The sequence below is a fragment of the Physeter macrocephalus genome, chromosome 20 (genome assembly GCF_002837175.3).
Source record: "Physeter macrocephalus isolate SW-GA chromosome 20, ASM283717v5, whole genome shotgun sequence".
Classification (NCBI taxonomy): domain Eukaryota; kingdom Metazoa; phylum Chordata; class Mammalia; order Artiodactyla; family Physeteridae; genus Physeter; species Physeter macrocephalus.
Genome location: NC_041233.1, coordinates 107,697,310 through 107,717,701, shown reverse-complemented (window position 1 = coordinate 107,717,701; position 20,392 = coordinate 107,697,310). Strand labels below are relative to the sequence as shown.

The following is a 20,392-nucleotide window of genomic DNA, read 5'->3' as shown; positions in this document are numbered from 1 at the left end:
TAAAAATATTTTCATTAAAAATATTTTAATTTCAGTGAGTAGCACATCAGAAACAACAACAACAAAAACTTGAATGTGATGGTAATTTTAAGTTAAAATTTATATTTGGAAATAAAAATTCGTAATAACAAATTTTTTATAAAATTGTCACTCAGGAACACACTTTAAGATACTTCATTGACTTAGAAAAAGTTAGCAGACATAGCCAAAACAAATAGCTTTCATTTATAAACGTGAGTTCCTTTCTTTTAGCACAAGAAGGCTCACAGGAAATGTCAGACTGAAAACCAGAGGGATACAGCGATGGAGGGACAGCTCAACGCCTCCTGAGCTAGGAGGCTCCTAGCCTGCTCTCCCCGGCTCGGGGCCGTGCTGCTTCTCCTCTCTGGCCTTCAGTTTCCCTGGGCACCAAAGGAGGGAAGACTGAATGACTGCTAACATCCTGCGTGCCATGGTCCTTTCATTTCAGAGAACCGTATATGATTATAACAGTATCATTCTCCTCTGATTATAAATGTCAACAAAATACAACTTAACACGCTCAAAAATTTTACTACAAAGGGTGCTATGATTTTTCCCATCCTTGGCAAAGGATGGTTGAGGGCCCATATTATTAGGCCACACTCACCGCTTACATTGGAAAATGAGGAAATGCTAATGAAATTGTTTTTATGGGCTGACATTCATGGATGGCAGAAAGGAACATTCCAGAAGGAGCCCAGGATTTGCTCTCGGGAGTACCTCAGCTCCCAAAGCTTGGTGGCCAAGTGCACACGTGGCCACACCCGTGCCTGCGTGCAGTCTGTCAAGGTCACTGAGCACTTGTTACCGTTGAAGGGGGATGACAGACCTCAGGATTTCCCCCCAGCAACACTCCAAGCCGCTTGTAAATCATATTCATATTCATACACTTAAGCATTAATTTACATACTTAATTTCTGACAGGCCGACAACTGCAGCCCTTCTCCCCCTCAGTGTAAAGTGAGAAGTGAATTGTTATTCAGTGTATCCGGTACAGGGTAATGGTGCTAGCTGTATTTTATATAATGTGCTATCTGCAGAAAGGCAGATAAGAATTTAACATCCAATTAAAAGCTGTCATTGAAAAAACTGAAAAAAAAAAAAGAAAAGTGTTACAATTTTTATTATGACTCTCACCATCTTTGGAAAATTTCCATTTCAGAAGTTTGATTTGGTTCACTTTCTTGGAGCTTCTTGCCTTGGGAGCATCCTCCATGTACGCCAGGACCTATGAAGAAACTAGCCAGCATTCCTTTTCCTGAAGCCGTAGTCTATGGCTCTGCCTTCATCACATAGGCTGTGCTGTGTCCCTGTTCAGGCTCAAGCCATCTTCTAATTACGAGTGCCCAGCTGACTGATTTACTGTTTCTTCCTCACACCTCACTGTGTATCCTGTAAGTTGTATTTTAGTATGCGCCTATAGAATTTCTTCAATTCATGCTGCTATCAGTGTGATCAAGGTTTGAGGTTTTGCATAAGGGCCCTTCAGATATTCTGTGGGAATGCGAGGCCCAGCAGCTGGTGGGAAAAGCTGCATTTCAGCACCGTAGAGTCCTAACTCTGTCTCCCTCCACTGATGTTGCATTTAACCTGAGAGAGTCAACTTACTTTTCTTGCGTATTCTCAAGTGAAACATTTAGGTCCTTTTTCAATACTAAACAGGATTTTTTCTTTTTTTTTAAACAACAAAGACATGCTCGGGACAGACATCACAATACCATGTGCTCAGATGAGTGATGTAAAAATACCATTGTCTTGTCTCCAAATACTAATTCTAAGATCAAGGTCTTCAAGCATTTGACCATGCACATGGACCACCAAGTTCGAGGATACATTATTCCACATCGTCATGTCTATAGTTTGACAAAAACCAGAACGTGTTCTCTGAAACAAGAGCATTGTCAATATCACTGAAACACATTACAGCAATGTTTAAATTCTTCCATAATTCCTTGAAAATTTGTAGCATAGCATAATCACTAAAACTTGCTAATTACGAGAGCTGTTAATTTACAATCATTTCCTCTCATAATGACTGTACCATTATCCATTTTTGTTTATTCTTAATTAAATTCCATTTCAACTACCTGATTGTGTTTGAGGTAGCTTCAGAATAGTTTTATTGCTATGAAAGTGACATGTTTCCATGTATCACCTGGGGGATTAGATTAGATTTAAATGAGAGGAAAATATAGTTTTATCAGTCACACCGTTTCCTCACTTGGCATACAGATTAAAAAAAAAAATCATCCATTTCTTCAGTGATTAAAAATACAGTTCTTTTGTGAGCATAGACACAATACAAGGAATCTGTTTCTTTGCATGAAAAGTAGAATCAGTGGAAAAGGACTCGAATTCTATTGCTACCTTTCGGTTAACCCGAGTGAGAATGTGCATAAGCTCAAGCTTGCGAGCATACTGTTTCAGCATTGCACAAAGTGACTGGATGAACCAGGATCCATCCTTTGAATTTCGCCAGGAATAGTAACCTACAAGGCAAAATGTAACCAAAATATCATGGATATCCAATGTTAGCTGATTTAATAAATTACGACATAATCATGAAGGTAAAAACAAGCATAAATATCCATAGGTATTATTAGCCATAAAAAGGAAATAAATAAATGACACCTTTGATTCCAGGGGAAAACAAAGCAAAAACCAAATGGGTGCTTTATCTATACCTCTGCTTTGACAAGGAAAAGAGTTGTGGACTAACTTCACCACTGAGTTACTGAGAATTTTACTTCCTAGGCTTCCCTTCCAATAGGGAAGAACAGGGTAACATGCAGAAGATGCAAGAGCAAAGAAATAAAAAGGATCATTATAAGTAGCATCATGTTGCAATCAGATTATTGGCTTATCCAAGAAATAACCTGCTTACATATGCACACACATATGAGTGTCCTAAATTTGTCTACAGGGCATCTGAATAGAGTATAATAAACACGTTATAGTATATTCAAAAGTCCCAAAAGGGGAAATAGTGTATTTATTGTTCTTTTCCCAGATTAGCTATTGGATCCATTCCTTCTCTTCGGCTGTGCCGCGCGGCTCGTGGGACCTTAGTTCCCCGACCAGGGATCGAACCCGGGCCCGTGACAGTGAAAGCACTGAGTCCTAACCACTGGACCGCCGGGGAATTCCCTGGATCCATTGCTTTTAATTTGAAAGTACTTTATCTGGAAAGATGCCTGGAGGTTAAAAGAAATCACATTGACTATATTTAAAAATGTAATACTGTTTAAAAATACATTTGCCCTGTATTTCCAAACTTTGTGACACCCTTAGTTGTATAAGTAAACAATTATATGATCAATAAATATTTGCTTATATGATGACACGTATAATACAATCACAAAAGAGTGGAGGTTGATAACGTATTCATAAATCATTTTTAACTCTATTTTCCCTCATTCCATTTCTACCTGCGCATATGCTATTCAGGCTTATCCTTTCAATTTCCTATCTTCCAAAGAATTCCTGGAAAACACAGTTCTCTCCTATTGCAGGAAGTGGGCAAAGCTCTGACTTGTCCTATGTTTTAAATACAGTTTCCACGTGGTATCAAGTTCAGAATGACACTATGTAAGTATGCTTTCTTACGGATGCATATTTTCTAGCCCAACTTTGCTAAAGACAACTTTTTGAGACTTGTCTGTGGTTAAGGTACCCTAAAATACAGACAAGTTGGCTTTTTATGGATATCAAAATCATGACAGCCTTTGGAACACACTCTTCGTTGTTTAAAATCCACATATAACATTCAGTATTTGTAAGTTTCTTACCAGGTGCTGTAGAATATGCATACAAGAAGTCCGCCTCAACTGGTATTTTCTGACAGGCCATGTCATCCTCAACACCACTGTCTGTCTCAATACCACAGTCCAGTTCTGTGCCTCGGCAAGCCTAGACGTTAGAAAATAGACATTTATTTAAAAAGTTAAAAAAAAAGGGCTTCCCTGGTGGCGCAGTGGTTGCGTGTCCGCCTGCCGATGCAGGGGAACCGGGTTCGCGCCCTGGTCTGGGAGAATCCCACATGCCGTGGAGCGGCTGGGGCTGTGAGCCATGGCCGCTGAGCCTGCGCGTCCGGAGCCTAGTTAAAAAAAAAAAAGAAAAAGAAACTAAACATTTATTTAAAAAAAATATGTGTGTACATGCACAACTGTTATTTCTAAGAAAAGCAAAGGCTCTGTAAAAACTGATGTTAATTATGCAGAATCCTTTTGCTAGAAGTCTAAAATTAAAATTTATTCTCTATCTCCTAAGTGGTAGTTTAAATAAACAAAAAACTAACAATAGTTCAGTAGCTTCAGGGAAAAAAATAAATTTTTTTGATAATCCACAACTGAGTAAATTAATCCCTAATGAATCCTCAATAACCAAGTTGCTCAGTTATATATTACCTGAATAATGAAGAGTTTAGGTTTTCCAGTTAGACTTATACAACAATCCCCTCTGAAGAAACCCGTTAATTTTTTCAGATCGACAGGTCCATTTGTTCCAAAAATTTTTCCTTCCTCGCCATGGCTTAGAAGCACACAAATAAAACTGCTCCTTTTGCTATGATCTTCTTTAGAAACTGGGAAAACGTTTACAAAGAAGAAAAACAAACAGAAAATCAATGCAATTTTATTCAACCATTTCATATGCACTGTATGGGAATAAGATGAAGAAACCTGAGAACAGAACTAAGAGATCGTGTAAACCCAACTTGGGGCAGAGCAACACCTCAAACCACTCTAGTGAGTTGGTGTGAATCACTTGTTTTACTTACATAAAATATAGAGAGTAGGACTGTGTACTGTTTAGTTCCACAATTCTCATGCTTTACTTTTCTATGTGTATAATTACAGATAGATTGTAACATAAATTGGACAACGAAGGTCATTCTTTTCATTATTTCTTACCACTGTACATTAATTCCAAAATTTCTTCACATGTAAGATCATTTTTATTCCTAACTTCATATTTCAAGTTCGTGAAGGTTTCCCAGAGGTTTGCTGCATCTACGTCTGTACCAGACCGACATGCCATCCCTTGAACAGAAAAAGTTACTTTTAGTTGCATTAAAAAAAAAAAAAATTTGACTTAACCTGGTGGCGCAGTGGTTAAGAATCCGCCTGCCAATGCAGGGGATACGGGTTCGAGCCCTAGTCCGGGAAGATCCCACATGCCGCGGAGCAACTAAGTCTGTGCACCACAACCACTGAGCCTGCGCTCTAGAGCCCGCGAGCCACAACTACTGAGCCCACATGTTGCAACTACTGAATGCCCGTGCGCCTAGAGCCCGTGCTCCGCAACATGAGAAGCCACCGCAATGAGAAGCCCGCGCACCACAGCTAGAGTAGGCTTGTGTGCAGCAACGAAGACCCAGCGCAGCCAAAAATAAAAAATATATAAAAATAAATTTAAAAAAAACCCATAAACTGCTTTGAAATGAACTATTCAGTGATTCACACAATCCACAGTAAACTCTTCCTTGCAAATGCTGAGAAAATTCAATATTCTGATCGTGGTGACACAAAGTCTCTTTCATTTCTTAGCATATAAGACACTTCATAACATAAGCTGTTATAGTGTTACAGTCACAAAGACGTCTTTCACAGCTGCTTAGATAGTGAAAAACAAACTTAAATGCCTAACAAGAGACGTTTGGTTAAATAAATTAAGTCATTTATATAAGGGGACACTATATTGCCACTGAAATTTTGTAGACAAGATTTTGCCATGGGAAAATGGTCTCTTAAAAAAAAAGAATAGGATCCTACTTTAAAGAAAAAATTATAAGTATATATACATATATGTATATATATACACACACACCCACGCACACCCACATACATATTGTACACACACAAACACACACATACCACCACACACACATATGTATCAATACACACCTCACAAACTCAGAGGAACTATTTCTTTGATTTCAAGTTCCCAACAACTCTAAGATACATTAGTACTTTCATAACGCGCCTTTTCAGGAAAAACCCCACAAACCACTAGCCACTTTAGCACTGTTCATCAGGCACTCTGCTCTGTGTGGTCTCCATTAAGCCTTCTAACCACCATGAGACCGTTATCATGACTGGCTTCATTTGCACAGATGTGGGAGCACAGAGGAGTCCAGGAACTGGGACAAAGTACTGAAGCTGGCGTGCGGACTGTGCCCAGGGGTCCTGGGCTTTCCTCATGCCTTTACAGCACCTTCCACGTACACGTACGGATTGACTGAACAGTGAATTCAGATTTAAAAATCCTAAAGTGCTGCAGGGGGAGGGCGCACATTGAGTCAACTTAACACATATGCATAGAAAAAAGACTAGCTTTCTAGCTCCAAATTTTTGTTGATTATCTGAGTAGTGTGATTAGGAGTGATTTCAATTTTTCTTTTGCTAATCTGTAATTTCTGAAATGTATATTATGGCCATATATTATTTTTATAAAATTAAAGTAAGCTCATCAAGGTTTTGACATTGGAAAGGCTGAGGACACCATGCAGCTGTGTGACAAGGTGACTGAATTCTGGTCCTGGTTTGTGAGCCACTTAGTAGTTGAACAAAAAATACCAGGCTGTCAGAGGCGGTTGTGAGAACCTGACCTTCAAATTTCAAAGCAGAAAAGGGGCTCACTCTAAGGCTAAAGCCAGACTACAGGCCTAAGTATTTTGGGGGGAGAGTAGAACAATTTTCCCCCTCCCCCTTTAAAGATAAGTAAGTACTCGGGATGTGCTAGAGATACAACACACAATGTGATAAACATAATTAACACTGTTGTACGTTATATATGAAAGTTGTTAAGAGAGGAAATCGTAAGAGTTCTCATCACAAGGAAAAAAGCTTTTTTCTAGTTCTTTAATGTTGTATCTATTGGAGTTGATGGACGTTCACTAAACTTATTGTGATAATCATTTCATGATCTATGGAAATTGAATCATTATGCTGTACACCTTAAACTTATAAGTGCTGTGTGTAAATTATATCTCAATAAAACTGGAAGGAAGGGCTTCCCTGGTGGCGCAGTGGTTGAGAATCTGCCTGCCAATGCAGGGGACATGGGTTCAAGCCCTGGTCTGGGAAGATCCCACATGCCACGGAGCAACTGGGCCTATGAGCCACAACTACTGAGCCTGCACGTCTGGAGCCTGTGCTCCGGAACAAGAGAGGCCGTGACAGTGAGAGGCCTGCGCACCGCAATGAAGAGTGGCCCCTGCTTGCCACAACTAGAGAAAGCCCTCGCACAGAAACGAAGACCCAACACAGCCAAAAATAAATAAATAAATAAATTAAAAAAAAAAAAAAAACTGGAAGGAAAAAAACTCCAATAAGTTCAACAATGTAAAATTCTATGGGACGAGGGCATTATAACTAGCAACGTGAGGCAGAATACCTAATGGTTGAAGGTGGTATCTCAACTTAAGAGCCGAAAGCAATACAAATGGTGCCATTCAGGTTTAGACACTCATTTTCAACTACTTTTTCCTCACTCCTTATAATGAATCTAACATAAAATCTGGCTTATCTTTCCAGTGTAATCTGGCTTCTTTCCCTTTTCACCAGCACTCTGATAGATAGCTTCCTAAACTGAATCAGCAGATTCTAGTTTCTTTAACTAAAATTAATTCTAATATGATTAATATGCAAATTCAAATTATCACAGCACCAATTTAAAAATGAAAAATGAAGAAACAGCCAAAGTGTTCATTCATACGGTAAATTACGCAAGTCAAGTGAACGCTATATTTAGGGAATGGGATATTATATAATCATTAAAATAGCAGATATGAAAATTATACAGCAACACAAAAAATGCTTATACTACATGAAATGGAACAAGCAAAATACAATATTGTTTACTATTATGGATAAAATTAAGCTTTGAAAGAAACTGTCAAGGAAAAAATATCAAGTAATACAGTAAGATGTTAAATAGCTTTTGAGGATCGTGAGGGATTTTATTTTTTACATTCTCTTAAAAAAAACCTCCGAAAGTATTATTAGATTCAAGCCATACATAGTATAGAGACTGAGAACGGGGTCTGGTGATCAGGCTATGGTGAACCTAACAGCAACTTCTACAGAGCGGTTGAGGTAGAAACAGAGAATACAGGATCAAAGGGATGGAAAGAAGTGATGATGGCAAGTTAAAAGTACATGTTTTTAAGATTTAGGGAAGGAGACAAAAATCAGATCAAAGCTTAAGAGGCAGCAGGATAAAAGAAAGGTCTCTTTAAGGGTGGGGAGTCTGTCTTCTTTTCAGGGGAAGAAGAGAAAGTCAACAGAATGAATGAAGGCACAGGTGAAGTGGCACAGAAAGTGGATTCAGAGCACCAACGCTGAGTCCCAGTTCTGCTACTAAATCATCTGTGGGACTCTGTGCAAGGATTTTTAACCTTTTGGCATCTAATGGTGGTTAGTTTTCAGGGTTGCTCTAAGAATTAAATAAGACAATTTCTGTGAGGTGCCTTGCACAGTTCCTGGAATGGAAAAATACTTCTACTTACTATTTGTTGAGATCCTTCCATTAACATGAAAGAGGGAGCAGGAAGATAAAGAAGCAAGGGTTACACAGAAGTCAGGGCAGAAGAGATAAACATACAGACAGAAGAGGGAGAGATTTTGATGATGGGTAGAATATTAAGAGTTCATGTTGAATTGTAGGACCTGTAGGGTCCTGCTCTATCTCTACTACATGGCTATTCTGTGTCATTAGTTTACTAACTAATAACATCAATTCTGTTTTTTATACTACACCAAATATAAATGGTACAAATACTTGTAAAGGATTAAAAACTATCTTATGATACATACCAGTACTTTCATGAAAGTTCTTATTATTAATTATTATACATAAACCCATTTCAGGATAATCCATTTTGTAACTATCATCCAAGGATATTCCAGAGTCCATTGATTTGCTTCCACGTAAGATCTTTCTGTTTGGAAAGTTTACAAAGAGAGAAATGAACAATGCTGCTGTTCACATTAACACAACTTCTCTAACACATAAGAACAGTTAACATTTGTTGAATATAATATGCCAGGTTGTGTGCAACAGGCTTTCCCTCACTAAAATTCCACAAAAACCCATTTCACAGATGAGGAAGTGACCACTATGAGGCTGATGGTTATGCAGATACAGTGTCAGACCCAAGGCTGAAAGCATCTGTTGAACTTCAGAGTTCAGACTTTTAATCTCTATATTTTTCTTTCCTCTAAATTTTATTAAAATTTCATCAAATTCATTTTATACTTAAATTTTAAAAAAATATTTATTTATTTATTTATTTATTTATGGCTGTGTTGGGTCTTCATTTCTGTGCGAGGGCTTTCTCTAGTTGCGGCAAGCGGGGGCCACTCTTCATCGCGGTGCGCGGGCCTCTCACAATCGCGGCCTCTCTTGTTGCGGAGCACAGGCTCCAGACACGCATATACTTAAAAATTTTTTTAAACTTTCTAAAATATTTTATCCTTCAAGGTAAGAGTGAAATCATAAAAATTACCCTGAAATGATAAGGAAATCAACAAAAGGCAACTATGACTCAAAACACAATATTTATCACAATTCCTAAATTGTTCCTTAAACCCTGTGCACTGAACAAACTAATAATTTATTGCTACATAGAATCACTGTTGTAAATAATTGAAAATACTTGTCTAAAGGTCACTTATCCAAAAACCTCTGTTAGCTAGACCAGGGTCAATAAACTTTTTCTCAAAGTGCCAAATATTAAGTATTTTAGGCTGGCTGGCTGCCTGTACAGACTCTGTTGCGGCCTGCTCCATCCAGCTGGTGGAAGTCGCCCAGGACAATATGTAAACGAATGGGTGTGGCTATGCTTCAATAAAACTTGACCAAAACAGTCTGCAAACCTGACCCTTGACCTGGACCAGCAATCAGGAAACAACAGCCAAACACTGATACCTAACGTCCATGTATCCACACACTGAACCTGGGAGTATTTCACGTTATATGCAATTCTAAAAATATTGTTGGAAAAGGATAGTAAATTACTATCTTTTAAAATAGTAAATTATGTTCTGTATGATAGGAAAAGGTAGGAAAATGTGTAAATCAGTTTAAGAGGGTTTAAAAAAAGGCACGAAACCTCTAAAATGAGACTGCCTTTCAAAAGGTTAATTTCTAGGCAAATTCCTTTGCTAAACAAATATTGCAAAAATCTTTACTGGTAACCTGTTAATAGCTCTGCTGTAACAGTATTGTTTAGTACTAAAATTAGTTTATAATTCCCTGGGTGGTCCAGAATAATAATACTGGACCCCAGAAATAAACTTTTAGAATTAAATGTACCACAAGAGATCCCAAATGGATAATAACAGACATGAATTAAGAGTGTTTGAGTTCTCTCTTTTCCCTTTCTCTATCTGCTGGTTATTGGAAGCATTAATGAGCAGAATATTCCAAAAAGGAAGACTGAGGCAAAGGGTAAAAGATAATCTATAACCAGGCAATTCTTCCCCAGACTGAGAACTGGCATTTTATTTTAGCCTTAAAACTCACAAATAAACAGGAGGCCAAAAAACTCCCCCAAACACAAAACCTCTCATCCTGCACAGAGATTCGGAAGGTGCATCTGCCTCTCCTGGGTCATCCTTCTGCTACTAGCGCAGGGTTTCTGACTACACGTCAGACACCCTCCAACCTCCCCGCAGTTCCGTGAAGGTTTTATTTTAAGGAGGAGATTCAGAGAGGATAATTTAACATGTGTATAGCCATGCAGCTGTCACATGAGGTCATCTGGGCCTCTCTGGCTTGAAAGCCCAAATTCTTTCTGCTTCCTCAAAGTTTGCTGTATTACATACACCCATCTTTCTCTGCTTGTATGAGATTCCATTTAAATACTCACGTCTCTGAAGTTTTAATGGATTTTGAATCCACTGAATTTTCATTGTTCTCCATGGATACTTTTATTAACTAGAATATAGAGAAAATAGATGTTAATCAAAATCAGTCATTATAAGATCACTGCCTTAATTATTCCAATGATTATTTCTCTAAATAAACACACTATATGGATATTTTCATATTAGCAGTACCATCACTCTCCCAACTTCACCTCTACTGTTCAAGGCTTCTGTGAGTCAAACCTGAGAACAATCCTTTGTAAAGGTATGTATAAGGTCGCCCATTTCTCTGTCTCTTTCGTTTTTAATTGAGCTATGAAGTACACATAGTGCACAGAGAGGAAGTGTGCAGCCTGATAAATTTTTACATTTGGATACCCCCCCAGATCAAGATACACACTGCAACTTCTATTACAACAGATCTGGTCATTGGTAAGAACTCTGCCTTCCAACTCAACTCAGTTAAAACAAAAACCAAAAACGGTATACCTCACATAACACTATTCTACGATGCTTAGATTCCCAAGAGATTCAGCACCAGGAAGTTCCAAACCTCCACATAATCTTTACTCTTAAACTAGACATGAAAATCCCACTTTCTCATTTAAGGTGGTGGACTGGCTTTAGGAAACCTGGAAGTAAAAACTAAAGTTCCTGCTTTCATTCTTCTGTCAGACAATTCTGTTTACCTCCCACAGTGAGTGAGTCCTTCTAATCAAAGCAGCTCTCACTTACGGAGCATTTATTATACAGCAGGTACTGTGCTAGGCATCTTATCTGTTATTTTCCCAACAATTTGAAAAGTTAGGAAACCCAACTCCTAGTGATTAAGTGACTTTGTCCACAGACGCAAAGCTTAGTGATGGAGGCCCTCTTCTCTTCCCTACTGCCTCTGAAGAAGCCAGTTCCCTGCTACCTGTCTGGAGTTCTACCATGTCTTCTCTAGCTTCCCCAAAGCAAAGGTACTTCGATGGCAATCTGCCTCCCTAAATAAAGAATACAGAAAAACCAGGACAAAAAATTTTTCTCCAGCCTCTAGAAGTCCTGCCTATCTCAAAAATTCCAATCAAAATAGAACTTTTAACCTAACTCCCATGCTAAAATCAGAAATCTTAAAAGAATTCACACCCCATCAATAGGACTCACTCAACCACAAAAGCCTTTACAGAAAGTCCTAGGCTCCCTCCCCCTTTTTGAATTTAAATTTTTAAAATTGTGATAAGATATACATAAAATCTATCATTTTAACCATTTTTAAGTGTACAGTTCAAGTTCAGTGACACTAAGGACAGTCACAGTGTTGTATAAACGTCACCACCATCCATTTCCAGAACTTTTTTACCTTCCCACACTTCCCCGTTACCAAAGTCCCCCCTTTCAAGGTCTCTTGAAAATTAAGGAGACATCTCTTCTCTCCTCCAAAGCTCAGTTCCTTCCTCCTCTGTCCCTAAGTACTGTGTGCACCTATCGTGGGGGAAGATGGAGAAAAAAATATGGAGAGGAAATGTCACCATTTTGGAACCACCGAAGGGGGTAGCGTTTCACCTTCTCTCAAAGCCAGTCTCTGCTGTGCATTTCTACAAAAGCTCTTTGCTTTTCTATCATCTTACTTCCTGCAGTTTTTCTAGAAAACTAAGGGAGGATGCTGTGTACAACTGGGATGAACCATCTTGTAGTCAATAAGCAAATACTTCGTGAGCACATGCTTTGTGCCAGGTGCCATTCTAGGCTCTAGGACAGAGTGGAAGACAAAACAAACTCCCTACCTTCAAGAAACTTTCATTCTAGAGAGGAAGAATAATTACAGACTGAAAATAAGATTTCAGATACCGATAGGGGCTCTGAAGAAAATAAAATAGGGCAGAGTAACAGAGAGACTGGTAGTGTGAGCTACTTTAGCTGAGGAGGCTGGGAATGCCATCTCTGAGGTGACATTGACAGAAACAGCTAAATGACATAGAGGCCACCTAGAGAGGCTGCCTTGCTGGGGAAAGGTCCGGCAAGTACAAAGGCCCTGAAAGAGTTTCGTGTATTCATGGCGCAGAAAAGAAAACCAGTTCGACTAGCGCATGGAAAAGGAAGGGAAGGAGTGAAGGGAATTGAAGCGGGAAAGGCAAGATCATATAGGGTCTTGGGAGCCAAGAGGAGCTTTGATTCTATCCTTATTGCAAGAAGGAGAAACCATTGGAGTGCCTGAAGCAGAGGAGGGACAGCATGCTTTAAAAAGATCACTCTGGCTGCTGAGTGGCGAATACACTGCGGAAGCACAGAGGCCAATGACAAGCCCTCTGGAATAGTCCCGGAGAGAGATGATAAAGTTTGGACTAGAGTTAAATAGTGGATATAGGTAGTTAAGAGTTTGGAACTTGGGGAGAGAGCAGAGCTGGAGATATACTGGGGTACTCTGATGATTAGAGGGTTACTGGAGGAAGTGGAGCCAGCAGGAGACTAAAGAGAAGTGAGTGAAACGGGGGGAAATCAGGTAGCTGGGGTGTACCAAAATATGCAGAAGTCTTCCAAAGAGTGTTTGATCATTTCAGATCTTGCTAAGAGGTCATTTCAGATGAGGACAGAAGACCATTAGCTTTGGCAAGAAAGTAGTGGGCAATAGCAGGGATTGTCAGGAAAAATTGTCCCAGACTTGGAAACGGGCCAAAGAAATGACTGGGTGTTATTTCAGGGTGGTGCTAGGCATTGGCTAGAGAAAGCCTGGGGATCATCCGATTTTACAGGGTGTCTTTTTTTTCATTTTAAGACTTTATTATTTAAAAAAAATTTTTTTTGGAGTAGAGTTGATTTACAATGTTGTGTTAGTTTCAGGTGTACAGCAAAGTGACTCAGTTGTATGTATACATATATCCATTCTTTTTTAGATTCTTTTCCCATATAAGCCATTACAGAGTACTGAGTAGAGTTCCCCGTGCTATAAAGTAGGTCCTTATTAGTTGTCTATATATAGTAGTATATACACGTCAATCCCAATCTCCCGTTTATCCCTCCCCTAACCCGTAACCATAAGTTTGTTTTCTATACCTGTGACTCTATTTCTGCTTTGTAGATAAGTTCATTTGTATAGGGTGTCCTCTTTTGACTGACCTTCTCCTGACTAGACTATTTTGCAACTTTGTAGGAAAGTTAAGCCACAAAAAACGGAAGCCATGCAGATGATTCTTATTGATAGCAATGAAAACAAGTTTTGTCTTGTAATGATGTAACGGATTTGCAACTTGTAGAAAAGATGACCCCCCCAAATTACACTTTATTGCCCTATAGGGTATTAACTAATTTTGCTTCTATTAGCAAATTCATTTCATTATACCCAACCATTTACATCTATGTTTACTGTTTAAAGTCTCCTTTGAACTGGTCTTAACACGGACTGGTTCTATTATCAATTAATTGAATAAAACGTTTGACATATTTTATATTTACACAACAGTCAAGTTTCATACTTTTTGAAAAGTATACTTTAAAAGGATCAATGTTGCTGCAATGGGTTGAGGAGAAAATGGGAAAAGAAAAATGAGTAAAGACAACAAAGGTAAGTCAACATAGTTTTACCGTGAAGGGGCAGGGAGAGGGGATGGTAGCTGAAAGGGGACCAGGGGTAGAGGACATTTCTTGTTTGGCTTAGTTTTAAAGATGAGCCATTTAAAGCATGATTTTATGCTGATGAGAATGATCCATAGAAAGTGAGAAATAAGGCAAGAGGAGAAAAAGAGCAAAGTTCTTGGAGGGATGAGGGGGGTCTGTGAATCTAGCTCACATATGGGGAGGTATTCGCCTCAGATAAGAACAAGTGAGGGCTCATCCACTATAATAACGCAAGGAAGACAAATTACTTGGGCACAACGTATGAAGCTGGTGAACTGGATGCAAGGAGGCTGAGGCACTTCTCACGTGATGGCACCCATTTCCTCTCTGTTTAGAAGAGACAACTTTGAGACAAAAATCCCCAAATGTCCTATCTATCTATACCTTCGTGAGTACTTATGCGTGCATTTTACCAAGTAATACAAAAACTAATCATGCATACGTCTAGCAAAGCTGTGTGAGACAGGCATTCCCAGACATGAGTAGAAGGGACATAAATTGGTATTACCTCCCGAAACATGTCCCTCCCACACCCCTCAATAAAAGGCTTGACATCTGCGCTAGGAAACTTACACTTCTAAGAATGCAACCTAAGGAAATAACTCTAGGGATAAGGGAGAGTGGGGAAGGGGAAGGATATGTATTACTCATCAAAATATTGAAAATCTGTGCAGAGAAATAGTGAAGTCATGGTGTATCCAATACACTGGTTCTATAGTATCTTTACCTTTTAACCTGTTTATTAACAGTGCCTACCTCTGGATGATGGGATCGCTGGCAACTTAATTACACCTTAATATTTTTCGATATTTTCTATTTTCTCTATAATGTCTACTTTTTTTAAGTTAGGAAACTGTAGTAAACATTATTCTATGAAACAATATCTTCCAAAAATGGTAGACTATACCAACCAGTATTGTGTTAGCCAGTTTCAACTCTCAGCCCTGTTTCGAGAGCGATAAAAATAGTGGTACTTTACTACTATGAAAGCAGCAACCCTTCCTTGACTGTTGTGTACCACGTCCCAGTCTATCTGTCTTTCTCTTCTTCTTTCGTATGTATAATAAACACATAATAGGCACATGGAAATCTCAAACCTCCTTCAACCATAAATACGGAGGCCAACTTGCCCCAACACAAGTCAAAATAATTAGCCATCCATGGTTGAAAAACAAAGTCGTTAATTTGACTAACTGAGAGAACAGTACAGGTTGGCTAACAGTTCTGGAAATGCAGGCAGATACATAATAAATGGTTTATTGGCATTATATTATAATCCATGAGAAAATAGTGTTATTTATGTTTCAAGACTTTCTGGCCAGCCTGTGGAAAATCTGGAGTGAAAACACAGCGGGATGGGAAAAAAGACTTAATAAAATTTCTGAAGGTGAACCCAGAGCTCCTGCCAGTGTCTTTCTGGCCCCAGGGTTTTGCCTCAAATTGGCGCTTAGAATGAGTCTGCCAAGTGTAGGGTGCACAGTAGCTGTTCAGGAAGCCCGAAAGGCTGCTATGTTCCCACCAATGATCAAGGGCAAAAGACGTCTTACCAAACACTTCTGCAACAGCGCAGTGATTCTTGGACTGAAATATTAACTTCTAACAATCTTTTATTTCTTGCCAACAATAAAGCTGTGGGACAAAGTGATTCTATCCTTATGACCGGTAATAGAAGGTTTAGATTTAAACAGTGGCAAGCTTTCCAGAATTTTAAAATACAGTTCACTCTTGAACAACTCAGGTTTGAACTGTACAGGTCCACTTACACATGGATTTTTTTTTTTTAAACACGTGGATTTTTAAAAATAGCAAATACTATATCACTACACCATCTGAAGTTAGCTGAATCCATGGATACAGAACCATGGCTGTGGAGTGCCAACTAAAAATTATACACTCGGATTTTCGACTACAGGGAGGGTCCCCTAACCCCTCGTTGCTCGAGTCAACTGCATTTGGCTTCTTGGTTCATACCAAGGTTAAGATGTAACCTAGGGCTTCCCTGGTGGCACAGTGGTTAAGAATCCGCCTGCCAAGGCAGGGGACACGGGTTCGAGCCCTGGTCCGGGAAGATCCCACATGCCGCCGAACAATGAAGCCCATGCGCCACAACACTGAGCCTGCGCTCTAGAGCCCGCGAGCCACAACTACTGAGCCCATGTGCCACAACTACTGAAGCCTGCGTGCCTACAGCCCGTGCTCTGCAACAAGAGAAGCCACCGTAATGAGAAGCCCGCGCACCACAACGAAGAGTAGCCCCCGCTCGCCGCAACCAGAGGAAAGCCCGTGCGCAGCAACGAAGACTCAACACAGCCAAAAATAAAATAAATAAAAATTAAAAAAAAAGATGTAACCTAAATATAAGGTGACTTTCAAGTAGTCATTTCCTTTTCATACATTTAATCAACTTTCTTTAACCAAATCATTCTTAAAAGTTAAAAACGTTTCAGCGTGATTAGCCTTAATACAAGTAATTGTAATTAATAACTTCCAATATTAGACATCAAATAGACAATTTTGTTTCAGTAAGGTACTTGATGGCTGAAAGAAAAAAAAATCTGAATTTTTTAAGACTAGTATTTTAAAGTTTCTATCTGATAAGGATTTCTCAGGAACAAATATTATGACGTATTTTGTTCCCTTTGTTGTTGTTGTTTTTTTTAACCAATGATGACGACTTTATGAAGTCATGTGGCAGGGTCAACAAACTCACACTTTTACATAAACAAGAAATAAACCCCTTCCTTTAAAGTCTTTCACGGAATCGTACCTGATCCACCATGCCAGAATTAATCTCTTCCACCTATATATTTACTTAGCATGTAATTAGAATCCTTCTTGTATTTTCATTTTATCCTGTTTTGGATTTTTTTTTTCTTTTAGTTAATTTATTTATTTATGTTTGGCTGCACTGGGTCTTCGTTGCTGCGCGCGGGCTTTCTCTAGTTGCGGCGAGCAGGGGCTACTCTTCATTGCAGTGCATGGGCTTCTCATTGCGGTGGCTTCTCTTCTTGCGGAGCACGGGCTCTAGGCCCTTGGACTTCAGTAGTTGTGGTGCACGGGCCTAGTTGCTCCGTGGCATGTGGGATCTTCCCGGACCAGGGCTCAAACCCGTGTTCCCTGCATTGGCAGGCGGATTCTTAACCACTGTGCCACCAGGGAAGTCCTGGATTGCTTTTTATGTGTGTGTATTTGTTACTCTCATAACACCAAGACACAGTGATGGTTTTTCCTCTCTCAATTCCACCAATAAGCAACTAGCATGCTATATTCCGGTCCCACTGGATTCTTTGAACGGTTTAAAAATACTTTTCTGTCAGGGTCTTCACACTTGCTATTCCCACTGCCTGGAATACTAGTCTCACCGATATATTATGTTATATAATATTATATAAGATAATATGACTTATTTCGCTCAGGTCTCTCTTGAAAGGTCACCTCTCCCAGATGTCTTCCCCCATCCTGTTTCACTTTCTTTACTCTGCTGATACGTAATCAACAAGGATCCTGGAGCAGAAATCTTGAGGAATTGCTGAGACAGAAAGTAGGAAACGTCAGGGAAAGATTCCTGAGGTGATGGGAATGATTTTGGGAAACTGAGCTGAGAGAACATTAGAAGTGGAATAGAAGTGGGTAGAAGTGGAAGGAAGGAGAATTTTGGGGCCCCCTCTTGGGGAGCTGCATTTGGAGCAGTTGAAGGATTGTCCCTGTCTCTTCTCACGGTTGGCTGAAGAGTGAGTAGGCAGAGTATTTCCCCGCAGGTTTTAAGGAATAAGTGTACGCTGAAGCCTGGTACACAAAGTACCCACGTTAGCAAGTAACACAAACTGGAGTCTGGCATCCAACTTGTTTGCCAAACCCGACTGGCTTGGTGCCTAAACTCCGAAGGTAAGTCCCCCCATCCCAGTGTCCCGTCACAAGCACCACAGGCAGACAGAAAAAGGGAAAAGCCAAGAAATCATTGACTGTTCAAGAAAAACTGACGCCATGAACGAGACACCAAACTCAACAAAAGTATTAAAACAAACAGAAAAAGAAGAAATTATGAGTTTTTCTGAGCCTACTGTGTGTAATTTAAAAACTAGAAACACCGGAAATCAGCGAGAAGGCAGATAATGACTAGAACAAAAAAGTCATTGCTCAGTTTTGGGTTTCAAAGGAGAGATTTAAATTCCAAGACTGAGACAACGGTTTGAAAGCCAAACATATCTGACTTTAGTTGAAAGAAAAGGTGGTCTGTGGTCTGCTGCCAGTGTCCTTGTCCCCGTGGTGAGCCACAGCCGCCCCCCCCCCACCCCACCTCTGCAGGAGACCCTCCACCACTAGCAGGTAGGTCTGGTTCAGCCTCCCCTGGGGTCACTGCTCCTTCCTCTGGGTCCCGATGCGCACACCGCTTTGTGTGTGCCCTCCAAGAGCGGAGTCTCTGTCTCCCCCCGTCCTGTCAGCTGACCTTCATATGCTACTGAAAATGTATAGAATGATAAATAAACTCCTCCCTGCGTCAGACTCGCGCACATTTGCTTTCTGCTCGTCACCACCTGCTTTTCCCACGTGAACGCGCCACAGCCGCACGCTCGGAAGCAGAGCTCCGGTTCCCGCAGAACTTACTGAAGGGTTACACTCGGCATTACCTCACCTCCATTAGCTAATGCCTGGCTGAATGAATATAAGCTATTCTGGACATGGTGATCTCATCTCAGAAGGATAAAAAAAACTGTCTCCCGAGGGAAAAAACTGCCCTATATGATGACGAGAGTTTAAGTTCTTAGAACACTTTCATTTGACAAAATACAAATAGGAAAATATACACTAGGGCTTAAAAAATATATTGTGTGTGTGTGTGTGTGTGTGTGTGTGTATATATATATATATATATATATATGATGAATTACTACTCAGCCAGAAAAAAGAATGAAATTTTGAATAAATCCATAGAAACAGAAAGTAAATTAGTGGTTGCCTAACTTTAGGGGTTTGGATAGAAATTGGGGATGACTGCTAATGGTTATGCGGTTTCTTTTGGGGTGATAAAAATGTTCTAAAATTGATTGTGGTGATGGATACACTACTCTGTGAATATACTAAAAACCACTGAATTCTATAGTTTAAATTGATAAACTGTATAGTATGTGAATTATGTCTCAATAAAGCTATTTAAAGAGTAAAAAAAATAAAAATAAAAATAACAAATATACTGTAGCACCGCAATGGACTTAACACTAATTGTTTCTTACTGTACTGAGTATGTAATTCTTTCCATCAATTCAGGATGCGGATGATAATAAATTTCTAAACATATATTGGGTCCCAGAGAAGTTCTAAGTAGATCAATTGACATTAGATGGCAACCTGGAACCTGGCTCTTAGAATCAGGTCTCTGAGTTCCTAGATCCCTTTAATACTTGCCACTGAAGCTACAACAGTCGGATTTTTCAAAAGTTAAAAAATGTTGTCAGTAGAAATTTACTGTCACTCTAAAATACATAAGCATTTCAGGCTGTGTTTTCCTAAAGGGAAAAGTTGCAGTGATTTCCCAATTTTTTACTGTGGTTAGCCAACGAAAGGGACCGTTGCACAATGCCACAAGGAAGTTAAGCAGAATAAACTATCTACAGAGTTCAAAGAGAGGAATAAAAATTAATTTCTAAAATTGAAATTTCTATATGAAGTTACAAAAAGTATCAACATTTTAGGAAAAATAACCAACAATAACCTGTTATTAAAAATGGCTTGAGGGGGCTTCCCTGGTGGCGCAGTGGTTGCGCGTCCGCCTGCCGATGCAGGGGAGCCGGGTTCGCGCCCCGGTCCGGGAGGATCCCACGTGCCGCGGAGCGGCTGGGCCCGTGAGCCGTGGCCGCTGAGCCTGCGCGTCCGGAGCCTGTGCTCCGCAACGGGAGAGGCCACAGCAG

The 20,392-nt window shown here is 39.7% G+C and overlaps 1 protein-coding gene across 2 annotated transcripts in view; it reads right to left on the bottom strand.

Annotated features, from left to right (window-relative positions):
- Window positions 1-396: 396 nt before the first annotated feature.
- CASP3 (caspase 3) overlaps window positions 397-20,392 on the bottom strand; it is a 25,406-nt gene continuing 5,410 nt past the window's right edge. For both annotated transcript variants that reach the window (XM_007102849.4, XM_007102850.4), the window contains exons 2-7: window positions 10,895-10,962; window positions 8,838-8,962; window positions 4,932-5,060; window positions 4,428-4,603; window positions 3,810-3,930; window positions 397-2,510 (exon numbers count right to left, since the gene is read on the bottom strand). In XM_007102849.4, the coding sequence (XP_007102911.1) occupies window positions 2,287-2,510; window positions 3,810-3,930; window positions 4,428-4,603; window positions 4,932-5,060; window positions 8,838-8,962; window positions 10,895-10,947 (828 nt within the window). In that variant the 5' untranslated portion in view covers window positions 10,948-10,962 and the 3' untranslated portion in view covers window positions 397-2,286. The remainder of the gene's footprint in view (window positions 2,511-3,809; window positions 3,931-4,427; window positions 4,604-4,931; window positions 5,061-8,837; window positions 8,963-10,894; window positions 10,963-20,392) is intronic.